This window comes from Chelon labrosus (genome assembly GCF_963514085.1).
Source record: "Chelon labrosus genome assembly, chromosome: 2".
NCBI classification, from domain to species: domain Eukaryota; kingdom Metazoa; phylum Chordata; class Actinopteri; order Mugiliformes; family Mugilidae; genus Chelon; species Chelon labrosus.
Window position 1 is genome coordinate 19,804,934 of NC_140338.1, and position 22,699 is coordinate 19,827,632.

A 22,699-nucleotide genomic window follows, 5' to 3' on the forward strand; every position below is an offset into this window, starting at 1 on the left:
TGTGCAGGAGGCAAGGAAAGAAGAGGCTGAAGTACTGCCAGTAGCAAAGCTCATTTCTGTGGGAGTATGAGAGCAACCACAGCAGAAGGAGTGCAAGAACTGTTCGTTCACTGTGTGAGGGGAATGCATTAAGAGAAATTGACTAAAAACATTTCACCCTTCAATCACATACAATATGATATATGGTCACTTCACCAGCTTGGGGACAGGAACAACCTTGATTTTAAGCTAATTGCAAGAAGCCTAGTCGAGTATTGTTTGTAAGGGAGTGGTAGTGTGGACCATGGTATATCAACCAGTGTTTCCCATATAATGTTAATATTATGGCAGCCCGTCAATATCAAACTGGCCATGATCTCATTACAAATCGGAAATAATTTTACATGTTTTCATTATTGCATCAGCCCCCCTCCAAAGCCACTGCTCTCCACATACACCGACCACTCACCTGTCCTGTACTGAATTTAACCTGACGGAGAAAATGAAACAGACAACTCACGTAGCTTGTGAAGCTATTATTGTTGTTTTTAAATAAGAATTTACATTACTGCCACTTTTTAAAACCTGATGTTTGTGCTCTAGATTTTTTAGACCATGGACCATTTACGATTATTTAAAGAGAGTTGGTCAAAACTGGAGGAAAAGACTCCAAACATAACGTGAACTAACTTAACTTTATAAGTGCTAGGTAGCAAAGTCAAATGCATACCATAAACAGAGTGCTGAGGTTTTGTCACTTAATCCATGTCTCTTCATCGTGAATAAAAATCAGTAATTTTAAGCTCATTCAGGAGGACTCTTTACTTCAAAGAAAACTGCACTGATTCAGCCATTTATCAAGTGTTACCGAGGTCAGCAAGCAACATTAAAATTTATAAGCCGACCCATTTCTGTCTAATACTCAGATTTTGCATTGTGGATCAACTATAACTATCAAGTTTAGTCTAACTGTTGACTCTTGTCAGCATTTTTTAAGAGTGATGAATGATGATACCCTCAAAGTGTCTGCACAGGCTATCATTAACCGTTGCAGACACTTTTAGGGAAGGGGGGGTGGGGAGGGGTAAGACAGAAAGGGCAGCTCATTCTTTTTTGATGGCATGATGCCACAAGAGAATACAACATGCTAATACAAGCACGTCTGAGTTTTAATTGAATCTCTACATTTCTCTACAATATTTGAATCAGAAGAAAATATCTTAAAAATCCAAGGAGAAATCTAATAAACAGAGAAATAGCAATGACTTGAACTATGAATTACTTTTAATTTAGCTGAAATTGCAGTGGTTTGTGAAAACTGAAGTTACTAAGGCACATGGGCAGAAACTGTGTTGATTAAAAAAAAACAAAAAAAAACTGCCAGGCCCTGCAATATTTGTGACAAAGTGTGGATTGGAAATAAAAAAAAAAAAAAATCTCATGGTTGCACATTTAAAAAATCCTGGAGGGATTGTTTCAATTTCAACACCAGCCTGGAGATTTGTCTTGTCCTACTTAAGGCCAAGCTCGCTGCGGTTCTGAGCCGTGCCTTCCGACTGTTTCTTGAGTTTCGCTGTGCTGCGAGCCAAGGCTGTTGTAAGGTTAAACTATCTGACAGCTCCAGTTTCACGGCATACACAACACACAACCCCGGGCTGGTTTTCACATACTTAGTGGTGTGAATTTTCACATGCTCCATTTGTGTTGATCACACTTGATTACATTTTGATTATCGGTGCCTCCAAAGCTGAGCACAAATGGTAGTGTTTAGAAGGGCAGTGGAGAGATTGACTGGAAGACGTAGGTGGGTGATGGAGTAAATATCTAAATAAATACCATTAAGTTGTTTCCCTATGTGCTTTGACGTTTGAAGTCTTACTTGTGTGTGAGTCCAACCTATTGTGGGGGCGGCTGTGGCTCAGTAGGTAGAGCGGGTTGTCCACGAACCAGAGGGTTAGCGGTTCGATCCCCGGAATGCTGAAGTGTCCTTGAGCAAGACACTGAGCCCCCAGTTACTCCCAGTGCATGGCACTGGTGTGTGAATGTGTGTGTGCTTGTGTGAGCGAATGGGTGGATGTGTCTGTGACTAAAGTGCTTTGAGTACCAATAGGTAGAAAAGCGGTATATACCCTTCCTAAATACTGGTTTGAAGCTCAAGGTTGGTGGAGCAAAGATGTCGCCATCTTGGCAGTGCCTGAGTCTACCTGACTAAAAAATGGTCAAAGAGGTGGAGTGTGAGGTGGGTATTTCCACACACTTGATGAACCACTGCTAGTTTGCTGCAACGACCTCACCTGTCTTGTCTGTGGCGTCCATGTTGCTATTGTCACGTGATCAGTGACTAATCGACGAGATGCTTAAAGCGCCATGGCACAGCAATGAAGTCGATTAGTCTGTATATCCCCTAGTGATTACATTTCTGATGACAGGTGGCAGGTTACTACGGTAAAAGTGGCGCTAAATTTCAACGCACATAATTATACAACGAGACAACTGCATATAATCTTCTAAATGCTCAGTAGAAGAAGATGTGATGCAGCTGCATTATGAACCCCGACTCTCAGCTGTCTTATTCCAAGGTAGGGCTGCAGCTGTGTCTTAGTGATTGAGCTAAGGAGTTGTTATTAGTAACTGTGTCAAGCAGTAACAGTCACAAAAGCGCCTTCTGATACACGTGTCCTGTGTGAGTTTGTTTTAGCATACTTTTCTCACCATGTCAGGTCCCTGTGGATGAGTGCATTTATACAATAAAAAAAGGAGGAACACTATAAAAAAAAAAACTAAAAAAAAAAAAAAAACATACAGTCATAGGTCAAAACCGAATAAGCGCGGTATTACTGAAGTATCACTAAAGCATTAGCACAAACAGAAGACTCCAGTTAGCCTCGTTTTGCAAATCCTCTCAAATTAGGTCATCGCCATTTCAGTATTCACTGGGGATATTAAAGGCACTTGGAAAACAGTGTCAGGTGGGTAGAAAAAGAAAAAGAATAGCCGGTTTCAAGGCGTCATTTCAGATAAGAAAGCTTTGGACCTCACATAATTTAAAAAAAAACAAAAAAAACATGAAAACACACCAACCCCACCCACGATTTACACAAAAGATATTAAATTTAATTAAAACTAGACCTAAGGTGAAGCAGTAATGGCTTCACAGAATATGTCTATCAGACCCTATCAGGCCAGAACACAGTGCCAAATTGTATCCTGGCCATAGAGCAAAGGTCTACAACTTGTAAAGAAACATGCAGCACCACCGTTCTCCGGATCAGCCACAGATAAGCACAGCTTTACATATGAAACGAGGGCACCAGGCTACGCTTTCATGGTTTGTTTGTTTGTTTGTTTGAAAAAGAAAAAAATGTCTGGTAAAGTCTGAGTCCAAGTCCTGGCTTGTGCAATTGTCCAGAATGAGCGTCGCCAGTCCACGGCATACCTACACTAAAAAGCGGTGACAGATGGTGAAAGGTAGGACATTATCTCTTTGAACGATTCATTAGGTCTGCCATTAAGCCAGGCTGTAGTCAGAGCAAATGTTTTATGATAAAATACAGCATGTATCATTCAAAACCTCAAATGAGGTATGGATAATGAAAACTTTCAGCACCGTAGTTTGAAGCGTCCTAAAAGGTCAGAAGGTGAAAACTTTTTTGTCGGTCTAAATGTTGAATAAAGTGTGATGAAGAAGTTTAGTCCGCTTATTCAGCACTGTCATGTATAATTCGTGTACAGCCAACTGGTAGCAGACCTATGACTTAATTTCATCCAAGCGTATGCACTGTACAAGAAGCACTCTCTTCTTATACAGTCAGATTCATTCATCCCTGTTTGTTTGTCTCAGTGTGAACACATTTATAACTGTGTTCATATCGCTCGTCAACAGTTCACCATTTTTGTTTTTCAGTGCAATTCTTTTTCTTTGTTTTAGTTTATGATTTAGACTTTGAAGTCCTTATTATTCTCGGGGGCTATTCTTTTCTTTCACTTTTTTCCACATGTCCTACATTCTGGCAACAAGGAGGTTTTTTTTTTTTTAAAGCATGCGGTGGGCAAATTGAGGATATTTTCTTATGTAAATGAACCCGATTCTGCCCAAGCAGATGGTTGCAGAACAGGTAGGATTTATCACTGCTCTTTGAATACAGGTGTGTGTATCTTGTATATAAATATATACCATGATTAACCAACGTTCTTGAGCATACAGGCAGGCCTAACACACAGATTTAGAACCAGCATGCTTTGAAAAATGAGGCCCCTGTTGCTTGAATGTCTATTCTCAGCACAACGTCAAAGACCTAATTTTTACCAAAATACCAACGCCTTATCCGGCATCTAGCTCACTGACATACAGCTCCCCAACAACACAAAAACAAAGAACATGCAAGATCAGTTAAAAAAAAAAAATAAAAATGTTGTGAAACATTTGATATTATTTATGTTGAGATAAAAACGGCACCCTTCAAGAGTCTGTGTCTATAGGATTTTGCCAGGTAACAAAACCGTAATAAACTGAAATGTATATTTCAGCTTACAGCCTAAAAGGGGCAAATTAGACATTGGATTTTTGAAGGCCCAGTGGAACACAATGGGACCAGCATATTCAAGTCAGAAAGTTTAATATGGCTCTGTCCTGACTGTCTTGTTGATCAACAAGTAGCCATGTGCTTCACTAGAAAACCTCATTGATTAATCAACATTGTCAACAGCTCAGTGGTACACCCTAGCTACCATGCTACATATGGACCTAGGTAGAAAGCAAACGATTACAACCCAAGTTAAAAGGTGGTTTCCTAGGAACGTTTGGTATGTTTTTTGATATACACTGATCAGGCATAACATTATGTCCTAATATTGTGTAGGTCTCCCTTGTGCATCCCACAGATACTTGATCAGTCTGGGATCTAGTGAATTTGGATGCCAGGTCAACACCTTGTGCTGTTGTGTTTTTTTGAGTTGTTCCTAAACCGTTTTTGTGTGTGTGTCTGTGTCAGGCTGCATCCTGCTGGGGATGGCTGCTGCCATCAAGGAGTGTCATTGCTATGGGGTGGGGGTGCCTGATCTGGTCTAGAGGGTGGTACATCCACACAACATCCGCACAAAAACTAGATCCAAAAGTTTCCCAGCAGAACATTGCATTGACACAAGATGGTCAGTGTCATTTACTTCTCCAGTCAGTGGTTTTAATGTTGTGGCTGATTGGTGTATTTCAAAGGAGACTGCTTAATTTAGGGGAGAACATAGATAAAGGTAAATTTAATATTGCATTTTTTATCGAAATTCAATGCATGTTTTTTCACACAGAAACTATCATGCACTTTCAGTTCAGGCTTCTCTTTTTCAAGACACATAAATTCCTACATTTAAAGAAAGCTGTTATGTGCTGCTGTCTCGACAAAGCAACGGGTCTGTGTTGTGGTTTTAAATGATGGTGGAGGGGGCAGCTTTTGACTGATGAGAGGCTACTAAGCATTCACCTGCACTGTGGAAGTTCAGTTGGATTTAAAAATAACTTCTTAAAAGCGACATGCAGCACAGGAATCAATCATTTTTGTGCAATGCTGTGAGAGTGCAGGTGTGTTTGGGAGAGTGAGCGTGTGTGTGGGAGAGTTTGTGTGAGTGTGTGTGGGAGAATCCATTAGCAACACCAATCAAACGAGAGCTGGTAAACTAGACTACAGATCCCTGGGATCCGTAAATGATAAACCAAGTTCCAAAGGGGGAAAAAAAATATACGAATAAAAACGTGGTAACCAATCCAGCAAGTTAAGAACAGGGAGTTGTCTGAAATGAATCAAATGCAGATTTCAAACTTATACTAAGCCCGATTTGCACCGAACTATTTTTACCTTTGGATTTCTAATTTGTAATAATTGCGGAGGTCATTGTGATCTTAATCCATTACGAATCAGCCATGTCTGTAATTTGTAAAATAAAAATTACACCACAAATTACCTACCCTACCCCTCATAACATAGAGGTCCCATGATAAAACTAATCCAGTGCTAATCAACATGTCTGTGATTTAGGGGGGTGTTTTTATTTTATCAAGACTTTTTTTTTTGTCTCTTTTAACTTAAGAATTATGAAGACTGTGTTATAAAGTTCAGACAGATGATAGGATGCAATGTCAAGATGTCGCTGACCCATTCATCCACTCAGTCAAGCATTGATGTGTTCATCAGCAAAGGTGGGGCTGATTTAAATACTGCCAGGTCATTTGTAATTTCTCCCCCGGGATCCATACAGTCTTGTGTGTTTTAGTTTTAGAGGTATAAAATGTGTAATATTACCTCTGACATGTAGTGAAGAGGACAGTTGCAGAGACATAACCATGGATAGTAAATTTAAGTAAAACACAGTTTGCTTGTCCCGTATGAATGCGTCACACAAAACGCAGGCGTAGGGGTTCAGTTTCCAAATCACATGACATCCCCAGGAAAACCTTTGATTTCTGTTCAATTATCTTCAAAATGAATAATTAATCATAAAGGCTTGGCATAACAGAGAAGAATCTTTTTTTGATGTCGTTTTGATGTCTAGTAGGAAAGGAAGGAAAATGCAAGTGATTTTTTGGCATTTAAATCGAGTAATAAAGCTAAAAAAAAATCAATAATGCATTATAAAAGAACAGGCGAGAACTGGGTGTCTACAAAGTACATGATCTAAGAGAACAACAATCTATTTCTTTCAAAGGTCAGTAAGCTATAAAGCTTGCTCAAATAGCACAGCCCCCTCCTCATTCTTGCCTGACACTAAAGTCACTCATATTTTCCCAATATTTCAGGGACTTATCACCCAGAAGCCATGAAAAACCATTTTAGACCTTTTCTCCGTCTAAGTAATCACTTTATTAGTGACACAAAGATGAGTTTGTGCTGTTATATGGATCCAGAGGGTGTAATGAAATTTGACTCCACTGCGGAATCACAATAAAATAAAAAGCGGGAGTTGACTAAGAATCAATATGATATATACTCCATCTGTTTGTCTGTCTCACAATGAATGTCACGGAGTTACATGGCAGCTTTGAATTGATTAGTTAATACTGAGTAAAAATGAATCATTTCTTTGTGTCTTTTAACTAAATGGAACTAATCACGTTAGAGAAAATACAAAAAGCATTTCACAAGGGAATTGTCAGCAATTGTGGTTCAAGGTGGAGATTTAACCAAATGTAAAAATGTCCTTAAGAAGTCTTTAGTCTGTACCTAAAGTTTTGTTTTTCTTGATTATTATTACAACAGGGTTTCTCATACAATGTTAATGCAATGGCGGCCCGCCAGGGTCTAATTTACTCCGCCATGATCTCATAACGGAAATATTTTGAACGTCTCAAACAACATTGCACTTGCAATGTTTTTCCTGTTGCTCCTGAAAGCATCTCTCCCTGGACTTATTCTTTGTATTCACAAAAAACAAACAAACAAACAAACAAAAAAAAAAAAAAAAAAGAAAACGCCAGGGTCTCATGAAATTTAGTGGGAGACACCGTTACAATTATTATTAATATTAATACAAGCTTCCTTCAAGATAGTTTCAAGAGCTTGATGTATTTTTTGTATTCAATTCATTTTTACTCAGCGGATGCATTCTGTCCTTGTATTGTGACCTTACACATAGGTAATTTATTTTACCCAACATTTCATTTCATATCCAAGTTCCTATACCCATAACCCATAGCTGTCATTCATTCATCTCCGTCTTTCTAGTTCCTTCAGTGGGTTACTATGCCTGATGTTATGACAGGCTCGTGGAAACTGACCATGACTTGTATCACGGTGCGGTACCACCAGGTAGAATGACCGACCTTAAGGAGGTTGGAGGAGTGGTGGTGGAGGCTCCAATCTCACACAGGACCTTTCACATTGGAGACTGAGGTTTGAGCCCTATGTAGGTCCATTAAGTTTAATTTCCATTAACCTTTTGAGTCACTTTCTGAAGCTGCTTGGTTTAATGTTAGGAAAAGATTGTGGTTTGGGTTTAAATATTGTACGCCCTTTCAACTTTGTGGTAAAGGCACAACCATTACTGCCAATTTAAATGCATAATTTCCAAGTCGAGCTCTGTGTCACAAAGACACAACAAAAACAATTTGTGTCCAATTACATGAATCCCCTTCACTTGGCTCTGTGACCAAGCAAGTGGAGTATGACGAGAAACTATTTAATCAATTGTGCTGACTAATACCAAAGCATTTGGCAGTGTTAGCTGGAATAGTATCCCAGTTATTGGAATAGAATACATTACTGCTCAGTGCAACATGTCGATTCACTGTATGACTAATCCCGCTTTCATCAGAAATAGCTGTTGACAGATAGACATGTACAGGTCTCAGCTTATTTACATAAAATGAGAGATTGTCTGTTCTGTAACAGGACTCCAAGACTGTCAATAACGCCTGGATGATGTAAAGACCAGTCGACTATTCATTCTAGACACGCAAGTTCACATTTGCACATACACAAGGCTTTGCACACACACACACAGAAGCACACATTAAAAGGCACAAAGGTTACACACAGGACCCTTTTTTTTTCATGCAAATTGTGGCTTGCATGCCTGATTTCCCAATGCATTTAGCCCCCTGCATCCATAACCCCAACATATGTAGCAGCTAATACAGTTAGAGCCCAGGTCTTTGCTTCCATGTCTGCTCACTTAATGATATTACGGTTGATTCTATAGTTTGATCCAGCTATCAATGTCAATCATGTTAGCACTGCTCAAAGCAGTAAGCCCTTGAGGAGGATTGGCACTGGAGGGAGGGGGGAGAGAGGAGAACGGCTGGCAGCTTTCTAATGCAATAGAGCTGCCAGATCTGAGAGCTTTTTATTACATTAATATGTTCCTGGATAATTCTATCTCATCTCCTAATATGACTTAGCCTAAAAACCCAATTAAAGTCTCATATATCTGATCACCTCAATCGGAGATGGTGACACGAGGGCATTCAAACAGCTATGTGCTGGTTGCTTGCTACCGCCCACAGAGTATTTTGTTTCTATCCACTGAGCAAAACATAATTGGAAAGGAAAGTACGGTAAGAGGACTTCTATTACAGCTACCGTTTGCACAATAAGCACACAGATGCAAAAAAAGAGACACTCCTTGAGACTTGTTATCACATGCATGAGGAGATGCTATGTAGTTGTCTTCACTGACTATAGGGGCTATATAGGTTGATAGATAGACAACTTTATTGATATTTATTTATAGATATATATTACATTATATTACAAAGTGAGGATTGGAAGAGTAATAGGTGTATGTTGGACATCATTACACTTATTTTTTTCAGATCTTGATTATTGGGTTTTCAGTTGGCATTTATGCCAAACCAACAGAATCATGCAACCCCAGGGCCTCTTCAGTCAGTCCGAGTGTTCACAAGTACTTGCCTGGTGCTTACCATGCACCCTTACATTTGCTCCAATTGTCTGTCTGTTCTAGCAAAGGGTATCTTGAGAGCCTGACAGGTTGGTCTGTGAATTCTGTTGTTTAGCTTTGGAGTCAATAGCTTTCTGGTCGGCCCAAGTGTTTCTAAAGGGTCTATTTACAGTCTAGCCAAAGTGCCTCTATGGTCACTCAGATGCCAATCTGAGGGCCAAGGTGCACATCCGTGTACCTCGGATAAACCCTTCTTGTTTTTCAGTCGCAGCTTTGGTGAGTGTAAGTTTAGTAAGACATTATGGCAAAAATTCATACTAAACCTTACACTATCCTAAACCCTATAAATTTATATATCTTATAAATAAATTCCTGTTTCTTTTTTTTTTTAATCCTTTTTCCAAGACGTTATGTGCACAGTACAGTTTCTGCCATTGCAACTGGAAAAAAGCTAGCCGAGTTTAAATACATGAACACCGTTTTGTTTCATTAGCATTGTTAATCAGTATTTCATTACTATAGCGATTAGTGGGCGGACTACCCAGCAATAATGGCTATAAGTACCCACTAGTCCCCACCAACAATTTCTGCAGATGCTTAACATTAAACACATCTTGTTGGTGAACTACTTGCAGGCTTTAATTGTAAAACCATTCAAGGAAGCACATCCTTAATCACTTGAGTACTAACAGTTTTAACTCAATGTAATATTAATTAGACTTAACCAGTTCCTGACGTTGTTCTAATTTCTTTGGCAGGAAAGAAAAAAGAGGAAGTTGTGTCAATTATGCATTCTAAAAACTAACAGAAAATAAATTTGTTTGTTTAGCAGCTTTCCGAGGTCTGTGAGTGAAAATAACTATACGACAAAGGACAAAGGGGCAACTCAACAAGTCTTACTGAAGCTAACAGAAATGTCACATAACAGTGGTGCGTACAAAGGTTTCTGTACACACAGACAAACTTTGAAGCTGATGTAGTAGTAGAGCACCGTGTCAATATCTACTGACGTCTGCCAGAAAAAAGAAGCTGAGGCTGCTGTAGATCATCAAAACTAAAGGATAAGTATTAACTTTGCGTTGCACAAAATAATTTAATCGTGACACTTGTGAATAATTGCTACTAGGGTAATATAAAGCCCAATGTTAGATAAAACATATTGTATATAATGGTTTGGTAGGCATCTAATCATTATTACTTTTGTGGACATTATGAAGAAGAAGAAAAAGCATCACTACCACTGTTCTGGGAATATGTCTGTAACTTTGTGACTAAATTTAGCTTTACTCCAATGGCCAGCACTGTCTCTGAAGCTAAAAATACAGCACCTGTGGGATTTAGTTAAAGGGAAAGCTTGTATCATGAATGTGAGGACAAAAATCTGGAGCTGCATAGCTAGACTGGGCCTGTGTTGTAGCAATACTTAAGGGATATATCCTGGAGCTTTAAATTGTTGTTGAAAGGTGCAATGCGAACAAACTTTCTCTAACTTACCCTACCCAGTAAGAATTTTAATGAGAACTAGATGAACAGGCAATTGTAAATCATCAAATAATGCAATGAGAACTGAAAAAAACAACAACAATGCACAAATAGGGCCACAAAATAGAGCACTGTATGATAGCAACACTTAAAATTATTGGGGAATTATTAAATTCAGTGGAATGGAACCAAACCTGAAGACGTATAGAGGATTTCACAGAGGCTGCTCATCTCTTAAACTGTGTCGAAGACAGCTTCACTGAAGTGTAAGTGTAATCTGTGGGTTGTAGTGTTATTTTATAATTGTTCAAAAGCCGGACAAAACCTAAAAAATAAAGCCATCTCGAATGGTTCCATATATAAACGGGACAGCAAAGTTAGAGGATATAAAAAATCAGATGCTGCTTAAACTGTACGGGTTACCTAGCCAATGTTTATGTTTCACCGGAGGGAATCTCTTTGAGCGTTGGTTTATCTGTAAGCAGGTGGCCTTGCTTTCTCATGAGATGATATTCACTGTGGGTCAGTCGTTTCTGCTGTCTCCAAATCGTACTCAGACTGTAGTCGTTGACTAACAGGAGTCATCCGAATCTCCCAAGGGCCTTAAATAGACTTACAGATTTTACCTACACCTTATGGTCAATCCCCTTCAGGGGCCGTGTCTTTGAGCCAGCCTTCAATGGCTGAGAAAGCTAAGTTACTCAAAGCATGCGGTTTGTTGGTGCACAGTGGATTGCAGCTTGTCGTGTGGTGCATTAGGTGTTGACAGATGGGAGGGAGTGCACGGGACACTGTGGGGAACCAATGATTTATTGCCGGGACTAGGACATTTAACGTGGTGTAAGCGCCGAGTCTGGAGGGACTGTGATGTGAGAACAAATGGGAAAAAAAGAACAGAAAAGAAATAAAGGAAATAACTAGAGAGATAATGGAGGTGAGATGCTAAATTACTAACATGGCAAAATCTGCAAACAGTTTTAACAAGGAAATCAGTGATAAAAAAAAAATAAAATCCTCTAGGGACGAGCATCGACGAAATGTACTGTTGATGGGAATTTTGCCAGATGTTAACCACATGTAAACCATACTCTTGTACCCAATTACCTGAGCGAAAACACAAGAGAGGGACAGGGGAAAAAAGCAAGCAACAAGTGAGACAGAGAAAAAGGAGGGAGGAGAGCATAAGACGCAGCAGGCATCGAAGTCGTGGGCATGCACACATAAAGCCTGGCTAACATTACAGCCTCATGAATCAGATGAATCACTCCTCCTGCACAACTGAATCCTTATGGTACACATATCTACAGGCATGCTGTGTATTGCAGTAATAACGTCATTAATATGATTTTATAAATTTGATTTATCACCCGCAGTGAGATTTAGAAATTACTGTATATGTGATTACTGTTTATTACTATTATAATATTATAATATTATGATTGCCAAAGCTACAAGGTGCCTCAGACCTTTAAAACAACACTTACATAAAATCGTATTTTCTTGTTAATTGAAATGGAAAATGGAGACTAACTTAAACATAACACATTTGAATGTAGTCATTTATGTTTTAATATATGATACTAACAATTCATACTAAATTGAGTTTAGTCAAACTATGCAAACATGCAGCTTATGTGTAGATTAGTTTGTAGTGGCCATTGTGTCAAAAACCAAAAAAACGTACTATTTGCTAAGTCACTGTAAGGATTATCTTAGTTAGTACATGTCTTTTGTACTTGTACATACTGCATATAAGAATTGCTCAGTCTTTTAGTCTCAAACAATATTGAACCACAATCAAAAGACAGCCTTGGGGTACGCTGGAACATTGTGAGTCAGAAAGAAACAGGGATTATGACTAAATGCACCTTCTTCCTTCTTTTACTCGATTATAAGTGAAACCATGCAAATCTTAGAGTGACAAGAGCCTGAACACAGATGTGGACGGCAGACTGTCTCGATTCCAGGAAAGTACGGAGGATAACGTGGAAAATAGGACATGGTCATGTAACGAGCGAGCCGGGGTTAGTGGTGGAAAAAAATAAAACAGGTGGAAAAGTGGTGCAGTTCCCTACAGGCTTCACCCTGACACTGTTTATATGTACCATTTTGTTAGACTGGTACAATAAGGAAAGACATAGGCAGGTGAATTTCAGTAACGCACTTGAGTAGCTCCGCATGTATACTATGTGCACTGTGGGTAAAAATTAATAACAATTATAACATTGTAGGTATTTTTAGTATAATTATTCTAAATTAATAAATATTTAAATTTCATTTATTACCTGACAATGACATAAAATTAATAGATTGAAGTTGCAACCCAGTACCTATAGTTCATCAGTGTCATCATTCCTTGTACTCCCACACACGTAATTTGCCTCAGAAACTCCTGTTCAGCTAAATTCAACCTCTTTGCATCTGAGCACATCCGAGAAGCCAGGGGACAGAAGACGTATTGATCTGGTCTGCTTTGTTCTACTCTGTTCTTTAAATCCAGACTTTGTTGAAACATGTTGCACTTTCATTGCACATGACACACAAAAAAAAAAAAAAGAGTGAGTTTGTTCTGCGTTCACGGTGGCCTTGGGTAGTGTTTGGTTTTGTTACAATAAGATGATTTTTTTTTTTTTTTGGGGGGAAAAATACATTGTCGAGAGACGGTGTGGGCAGCTGCTGGGTGCATAGTTCATCCAGCCGGACTGACACTTCTCATTTGAGACGGGATGTCTCAGATGGAAGGAGACATGGTACAATGAAACACATGAGAGTTTGTTCAGTTTTCTCTTCTCCAAAATATTTGTGTGTATCAACAGATGAAATGTGGCACAGTAAACCATCACGCCACTGTATTTTACAACTTAAGACGGACAGTTGCAGAAGAGGGTAAGCAGTGAACTGTCTAGTTTGTGAAGTGAAATAATGAGGGGCTTCTCACTTCTTTGTGCCACCTGTAAGACAAAGGCTTTAACTGCTTTTAGACTGTCCAAACAGCACTTCTTTTTTAAGTATATAATGGCCTTTAGCCCAGAGGCTCACTATTGATCACAGCACACACCTTCTCTGGGAACCTTTGTGTGCTCAATGCTGAGCAGATTTATCTTGCCTCCTTTCTTTTAGTCATTGCCCTAACTCGCTCTAACACTCCTCGTGTTCAGTTTTTAGGCAGTTGCAAGTAAAGGAAAGAGAGGTTATGATCCAATGCAGACGGCAGAAGCCCATATAAGTACACACATTTCACACTACGTAATCAGTCAGCCCAATTGTTGATTGCGCATTCTACATGGCAACTCCCCGAGGAGCTGTGTGAGCAAGAAGGCCATCAGTCTCCCCCCTAATGATCGTCCTAGCTCACAACTCCCGTTTAGTTTTATGTGCCACATCCAGCTAACTGTGACATTTGTGTGCTCGCTATCACACTCCCTAAATCCTTCTCTCTGCCGCTCGCAGTCTGGCCGAGTTGCCCCCTTTCACCTGCCATGGCTTCTGGCTATGGCTATATTCTGCCCAAGCTCCCTTGACCCAAGCTGGTAATGCATTACTCCCCGGATCAATTGATAGATTGGCCCTGTCTGAGCTGCCGTAACTAAATCAGCTGCTCCTGATGATTCAGCACCAGCCAGGGAGCCGGGCCTGCTGTCACCAATCACAGATCACCAGCAGCTGAGACAGGTATGGACATTCTCCTGTCACTTGAACCTAATTTATAGCCAGCTACCACATTGATTAACCTTGTGCTGTGGTTCAAGCTTCCTATAAAAAATTTGTGTGCTGGGAGGAGGGAGACCGTATGAAGGAGGAGGAGAAAACACAGAGGCAACTGAATGTTTACATTACTTCTGTAAACTTTGAACAAAACGAAATGGAAACTGTCTTCCGCCGAATGAATCTGTTTCACAGACTAAGAAACTTCTGATATCTGTACCCTATTGTGTTTTGCAATTATATATTTACACTCTATATCAGGAACAGTGGGAATGTCGGAAAGTTGGAACACTGAACCGTTATTAGTCACAATCTCTTTTTATCTGTGTGGTATGTATTCAGAGGAACTGCAGTAATGAGGTGATTCACAGATCCAATGGTGCCCAAGTCCAGTTTCCATTTGAAGCACGTATGTGAGCTTAGTCCCAGTTTTATGCCGCCTTCGAATAGGATTTCCAAAAAAGGCTGAAACAAGTGCAACTGCTATGACTTGAGACTCAGACAGTAGTCACGACAACCACGGGTGGTCCTATTTAAACCCCAATTCCCCACCAATCTTTTAGAACTGAAGAAGCTACTCGGATGAGTGGTGAAACAACTTTAAGAAACTCTACAAGTCCAGCTGCACTTGTTTCAGCTTTTTTCAGATTTAATATGACCTGGATGACTGAGAGCCTTCGCAGACATATTCAAATGGGATCGTATTCATCATGCTCACAAGAAAATTCCATATGAATGCCCACCTCGTCATGTATTGACGACTTAAACTGCTACCTTTTCTAAAGTCAGAGTCAATGAATTGTGACGCGTTTGCTGAGGTAGAGGCAGAGGTGGCTGTTAAGTTAAAAAATTCCAATTTAGTTTGTATAAATTTTTTTTCCATAATTCTATTTATAACATTAAAGTACCTGACTGTTAGCAGTGGTGCCCTCGCAGCAGACATACCACTTGAACATGAAGCACTTTCTAAACTCCCCGTGTCGTAACAACGAGCTCGTGAGTTTCATTTAAAGGCAGCACTACCCATCCACGGGTTGGTTTTTGTGCCTTATCTGTAGGTCATGAATGACTACCCTTTTTTGGACTATGCCTGGCTGCTGACTTTGCCTCATGCACAGTAAACAAAGTCATCACTGTCGCAAATTATGCTAGAGTAAAATCATCTCTAGTTAAGGACATATAAAGTAGGCATTCCAGTTTTTCAAAAAGTGTCAAGCTTAAAGCTCCAGGTTTAATTCATCTGCAGAGTGAAAGCTCTTTTAAGCATCTGAATTATGTATTTAATAATGTACTTTGTGAACAGGCTTGGTAACAATATCCTCTATGTTGACTCTTAGCTGTTGATTTAACCTCATTGGGGACGCTGAGCTGAGAAGTGGAAGCATTCTGCTCTTTGTGTCTCTATGATTTACTCCGTTCTTTGCTAGGACAGCCAGGGGCTGTCAACAATCTCCCAGCTGTAGCCTCTAAAACACAACTCATGGGCCTAATGAACCAACACACAATTACTTTAGCAAAAAGCTACCATGCCTTTCGAGGGGGAAAAGGGCATCTAAGTGTTCATAAACACTCAAATGATTTTAGTTTTTTCAAGTGTAAGTAAAAGGAGGAAATCTCTGTTGATTTAACACCATACTGTTTGAAACGGAGGGAAGAAAATGAGAAAAGGAGGGTTGTACAGGTTTTTTTCCCCCTTCTTTTGGGCCTCCCCACAGTGCAACTATGGCAACTGAGACCAAAATACTGATAATATTACAGTAACTGCATGCCCAAATACAAAGTTAGATTTGGCAGTTAAAAATAAAGGACTACACTTTGTGGTAGGCTATGTGGTATATGGCCATGTAGCCATTTTTTATATATATTTTTAGTGAGGATTTGAGATCAAGATTTTTTTGTAGAAACTAAAAAGTTTTACCATTTATATTTTCTAAATAAGAGTGAAATTATATATATATATAAATAAAAGTCAGCATTTACATATTGCATATCATATTGCATATGCTGTACAAACAAAAACATATACACTGCATATTTTGATCCTATTTTTATCCAGGGAGACAGTTGTGCTAGGATGAAGATGAATGTGTACGTGAGTAACAAGATAAAGCACATTACAGCTACAGTCCAGGCTGTAAGTATTCAAAGAGCCGGATCTAAGCTTTAAGTTGAGTAGGTTGGCCTCAGTATAGAGGGATCACACTTAACTAGCTCTGTCACTTCAGCATGGCTTAGGTTTGATTGAGAGTTGCCATTTACATGGAAGTGAAGCTGTCTGACAATATGAGGAGAAAAGAAGAGATTGTGAAAGTGAAGAAGCAGCTGCACATGTCAAATTTAAAAAAAAATAAAAGTCTTGTGGATTACCTTAAATGCATTTACACCGTGAAGAAAAACCCTTCGTGAATGCAAGGCAAGATTTCTCCCCAAGAGTAATGGGGCGAAGGCAGAGGTATGCAGTACACCGTGTGTCGTCCCATTCGGCAGGACAACAAAACAATTAGTGTGTTCTGTTCAATTACCTGATCAGTGTCCAGGTGAGCATGAATGTGTTACTGCAGTAAAAGAGACCCTCAACAAGAAACAAACAGAGTTGACTAATTTGCATAAAAAAAGATCTATCACCCACATAGTTCTTTCAACCCTGATGTACACCTTCTCATATTAAGCATCCATTCTTTTATTTCAAGGTGAATGTGGTAAAGTCTGGAGAGTAAAAAACTGTGACTGTCTCAATACTTACAGCCTGCATTACAGATAAGGCCTGAGTACAATATAAATGGTGAGTGGAGGAATGACAGGGGAACCCAATTTTTCGTAACTAAACCACTGACCGTCAAACGTCGGCACACACATCTCTGCAGACAAAGGCAGCAGTGACCGGACCATTCATCTTAAAACCACGTGTGTTTTACACTTTTAAAAAAGGATAAAAGGAGATCAGACATTTAATAGATCTGACACTGGAAGTTTCAGAAATCTTATGGGCCCCCATTTTATGGCACAGTCTCTAAGTCCAACACAAAGAACTAAGTCATGTGTGCAAGGTCAATGGCATGGAGTATCCAAGGGCACCTAGTATATTCGCTCCTGTAGACACGGCTTGCATGGCTCACTGTGCAAAAGGGAGGGTTGAAGAAGAATATAAATCAGATGTGTCTGATGATTAATCACAGTCTTGGACAGCTGTGCCAGTCACAGTGCTGCATGTGGGGAGAAAAAAAAAAAACGTCTCACGAAATGGAGAGGAACAGTCCAAACCAGGACTGTCAGAATCTCAACATGCATACGTACACCATTACACACAGCTGAGCTCAAACTCGCTGTGCTGTCTGGCGCCTAGCTATTTTTACTTGCAAATTATGAGACAGTGATTGTTTTCTGTCATTCATAAACGCGTAGTCCTGTATTTCTGTCATGTTAAGTCGCCTTGCATTTACAGACAAAACTGTGAAATTATCAACAAAGCCATGTGATGAAAATAGACCAGATCCCCATGACATATATTCTCCGCACGTCAAAGAGCTGAATCTCACCTTGCACTCCTCTCACCTTTGAGCCGGCTTGCAGTGCTCCGGGAATAAAAATACCAAAGGGATGAGCAAAGTGCAATTGAAGAGAAAATTACTATAATACTGTAGCACGACCTATTTTTTTTGCACTCTATATACCTATATCTGCTAATGTAGACCACCATAGAACAGAGGAATATTTTAGAGAAGTGTTAAATTCCTCATTTCAACAAAAATGAAAAATGAAAAAAGTGACAAAGAGTCAAAGATCAGTCCCCTTTGTGTCCATTTCTGTGGCGTCTGTGACGTCAAATAGGTGCGTGCACAAATGAGCGCGGCTGAAATTAGCCAATGCTTAATTAGTAATTAGAGAGGGTACTCACATTGTTCATGTACTCGCTCAACAAGTCTTGAAGGGCCTGCCGAACAGCATTGCACTCGGCCACGATACGTTCGCGGCGGTCGTCACGTGTGCATGAAGAGTCAGCCATCAGGGCAGCGCCGCTGATGATGCTCTCCAAGCGCTCCTCCAGAGAGGGCCTGAAACGAGCCTCACTGAATGTCAGAGGGTCCAGGATGATCTTGTTCTGTTAAGGGGGTAAAAAAAAAGAAAAAAGAAAAAGGAAAAGGTCAGGACGGTAATTCAGGCCCAGCTGGGCAAAAGCAAACTGAAAAACTGTATCCTGTGATAAGCTGTAATTCAGTTTTTATCGCTGACATTGATAAAAACAGCCTTTGTACCGGTTAATAAACAGTGATTTAGAGAGGAGAGCATATGAAAAATAGTCTTATTTTTTGACTGTGTTTTGACTGATAGAGAAAGAAATACCGTAGCACGCAATTGGATAGTCCTACAACCAATCCGAGCCATTTTGTTGTTAACAAATTAAACTCCATGGCGCTCAGATGACGTGTACGACTATATCGCTGTTACTGTTCTGTCCATCATCACATAAAGACCGCCCACATGATTTGATTGACTCAGAAGATCTTTGCAGGGGCTTAATCAACTCCCGACGGACCAACTTTACACCTCGACACTGTCTTTGGGGCGGGGCTTCCAGGGTATGTAAAAAAGGGACATGTACTTGTTTTTGCATAACTAATTTTTAAGTGAGATGTTTATTTCAAAAGTACTATACGGAATATGGAACTAAATTACATGATTCTGATACAGATTCTAACAAAAGGCTTACATGCATGACCAAAATCCACAATATAAGATACCATTAAAGTTTGAAACGGTCTTATCTTGAAATATAGCTTGAAATATTAAGGGGGAAAAGTAACAGCTAAAAAAACTAAATAACGAATGAAAGCATTTCCTTTTTTGTTATGCAAATAAATTATGACTATAAATGTGGACACCTATCTTAGAAGTAAATATAGGTTTATAATACAGTTATATTTGCTTAAAAAACACAATGCTCTGGCAAACAGAGAGTCGTCAAATATGCACTCAGGTTTGTCCACATATCCATTAAGATGCATGCATATTTTAGCACTGAATGAGGATGAATCACTGCAGCTCCAATATGCTCTCATGACTAAGAAAGGCAAAACAAAGGGGGCATAAAGAAGGTAGTTTGACGTAGAGATAATACGTCTAAAACGATACTAAACCCAAAATAACTGCACTCGTAGCTGACCTTAACATTAACTCCTCAGCTTTCCTAACTCTGGTACTTGATTTTTTTTTTTTTATTATTAATATTATAGACCTGTTAAGCACAATGTGAAACCACAGGGATAATCCCTTTCCACTTACGACGTGAATACTGCAGTAATACAGCCATTTATTTAATGTTGCCTTATCTTGTTTTGCTTAATTCTGAGAGACGAGAGTACTCATGGATCAGTGAATAGAGACACCAATTCGTGAAGCAGAACAACAACAAGTGCCTCGTAATTTGCTGGGAAAAGTATTTTGTTGTATCACATTTCCATCTATTCACAGGGGAGCCTTCACCTAATAGCAATTTGAGTTTAGTCTTTCCTTCCTAGGGTTCAACAAAAAACAATTAAATAAAAAGATTCTGTAGCTTCAGCGCCCAGCTCAATCAAAGATGCATTTCAGTATCAGCTAAGCTTTAAATAAAGTAAACATTTGCAGATAACTCTGCAAGGAAAATCATTAAAATGTTGCTCTGCGGCGTGCATGATGAGTTTGGCGAGTGTCGGGTAACAGTAGACACCAAAGGTATGGTATCTGGTCTCTCTGCACCAGTCTAATCCTGGGGCAAGGTGACAGACTGTAAAATGGTGCATAATAACATGTAAGGTACGAGAGAGCAAGGTCTGGACCAGGCATAACCTACTTTTCATCTGTAGCTGGCAGAAAAATGTGTTAAATACAAGGCTGTGCGGTAAATAGCAAGTCTCGGGCTACAGAAATATCTTTTAAAAATAAATCAATTAAAAAACAGGAGGTGGAGATAGTTAAACAGAAATCGCAAAGAAGTTCAAAAAGGTTGATTTGTCTACTTTTCCATTCTTTTGTTGCCTCTTTCTTTTTGTCTGCTGCCAAGTCAAGTCAAGGTAAACCATGTTGAGACGTGTTTTTGTGGAAAGTTTTTGTTTTTCTTCATTTGATGAAGCAAGGCTTGTTTTATTGAGGTTTTGAGATGAAATGTTCAGGCTACAACCGTAGAAATTAAACTCAAACAAATGTTTTCATCTGTCTCTCACTAAATCATAAACAAGTTAAATGTTAGTCTAGCATCAAGCATCTAGGTCGCATCAGCAAAGCAGCTGAATGTGTATAAAGAGGTCACACACAAAATTGTACAAAACTGTACAAAATGTACAATGCAGCTGGTAACGCTCAGTAAATTCATACCCTTGATAGCAATAGAAAAACACTAAAAAAACATGTATAACTTGTCTTCACATGTTGCTGAATGGTTCTGATGCAGACATCCCCATTAGAAATTACGAAGAAGCTTTACGAAGGAAAGAAGGAAACAACAAAGCTCAATACAGAGATCTCAACGTGGAAAGATGCAAAGGGTAAAAATAACATGAAGGGAAACTAAGAACGTTCCCTGAAGACTCAAGTTAATTGTTATTCCACACAGGATGTCAGTTTGCAATTATCACTGGTAGTTGGGAATAGGCAGAGGAAAAAAGAGAAGTAAATGGTGGGCTGACAAAGGCTGGGAGCTTTTGAAGGTAATTGGCTGAAGTCTTCCCCCAAGAAGCTAACCGGTGCCCTCAATGAGCTTGACGGAGTTATACAATATTTTTTTTTTAGAGTTATGTTGTCTTTGAAAGTCATTGTAAATTAAGCTTTTGCTAGCCGTGTACCTACCTGACAAGAGCATACAATAATAATGAGTTGAACAAATGCTGTAACACAGTCAAAGACTGTATAAAACCGAAAATGTCCTTCTAAACCTAGCTATGACAAATGTGTTTCAAGTTACTGTAGTGATTCTTCTCTTTGTAGACAATATTCATTCATACTCTTCACGCATAGTATATTCCATACTAAAATTATTTGTTATTGATCTCTCCAGAAGCAAGAAGCTCTCAAAGCACAGCAGAGCAGAACTTCTGAGAATGGCGCTTTCATGTCATAGGGAGCAACTGTGGGTTCACTTCCTTGCCCAAAGACACTTGCGGAGGGCCTAGGGATTGAACTGCCAACCACAATTACCCCTATCACCATTTAGTTATGGAGATGCTCTGACTCATCTAGATTCTGATGCTGCATTTTGGACCATTTCCGTTTTCCGTTTTTATCGTAAGGCTCTGTAAAATGTACTCTTTCAATTCTGCGTTTCCTTGTCCATATACTTTTACTAAATTACAAGTAAAGTGGCTCAAGATAAACAGTTGAGGGCATCTTCATTAGCAGAAGAAGAGTTGACATCATTAAAAGAGCGCCTGTCAAACCTCAACCAATTATGTGGAAATAGTGATGGAACTGTGACATTTCTGTTTTTTTATCTGGTCCCGTTTTATCCAGTTGGTTTTACACAAGGGAACAGGAAATTAATTTCAAATAATCTTGATAAGGCAATTAACTAGTAATTTGTGACAAACTCCAAATGTATGAGCAAGTGTGGCCTCTTACTACCGTCTGGAACTGAACTGTCTGGAAAAAGATACAATCAAGTGTAGTGTGGTGAGAGGGATGTTTTTACAGGGCTCACCTCCAGGTTAGTGACTTTTTTCTTCAAGTTGATTCTAGGCCAGTCTGTAGAAGTCTGTAATTCTATGTGATTGTACCATTTGGATTTGACAGTGTATCAAGACCGGAGGCAACCTTATGTTTGCCCCACAAAGGGTGAGGTTATTAATTTGACCCCACTTTGGGGCATCAACCAGTGAGACAGGGCAAATGTCACATCAGCCTGCGTCAAATGTGCCTTCTAGGACTTTCTGATATTTCATGACAACTATTTTGTCTAAGAGGGAGGTTCAACAATGTCTTGATCATACCACTGCATCGCCAGCGGTGGCCCCATTCCAGGGTTCAAGGGCTGTTTAGTTGTGACTATTACTGTGTTTGACAAAGCACTGCCCACGAAGGCCCAGGAGGGACATTAGTCATAACCCACTCTCTGATTGATTAACCTAATGAAGAGTACCTGTCTTCTAATGTCACGTAGTGGAAGGCGACTGAACCA

The 22,699-nt window shown here is 39.5% G+C and overlaps 1 protein-coding gene across 2 annotated transcripts in view; it reads right to left on the bottom strand.

The window, feature by feature from the left end:
* Positions 1 to 22,699, bottom strand: part of ctnna2 (catenin (cadherin-associated protein), alpha 2) — a 306,322-nt gene that overhangs the window by 194,050 nt on the left and 89,573 nt on the right. For both annotated transcript variants that reach the window (XM_084561584.1, XM_084561583.1), the window contains one exon: positions 18,449 to 18,652. In XM_084561584.1, the coding sequence (XP_084417710.1) occupies positions 18,449 to 18,652 (204 nt within the window). The remainder of the gene's footprint in view (positions 1 to 18,448; positions 18,653 to 22,699) is intronic.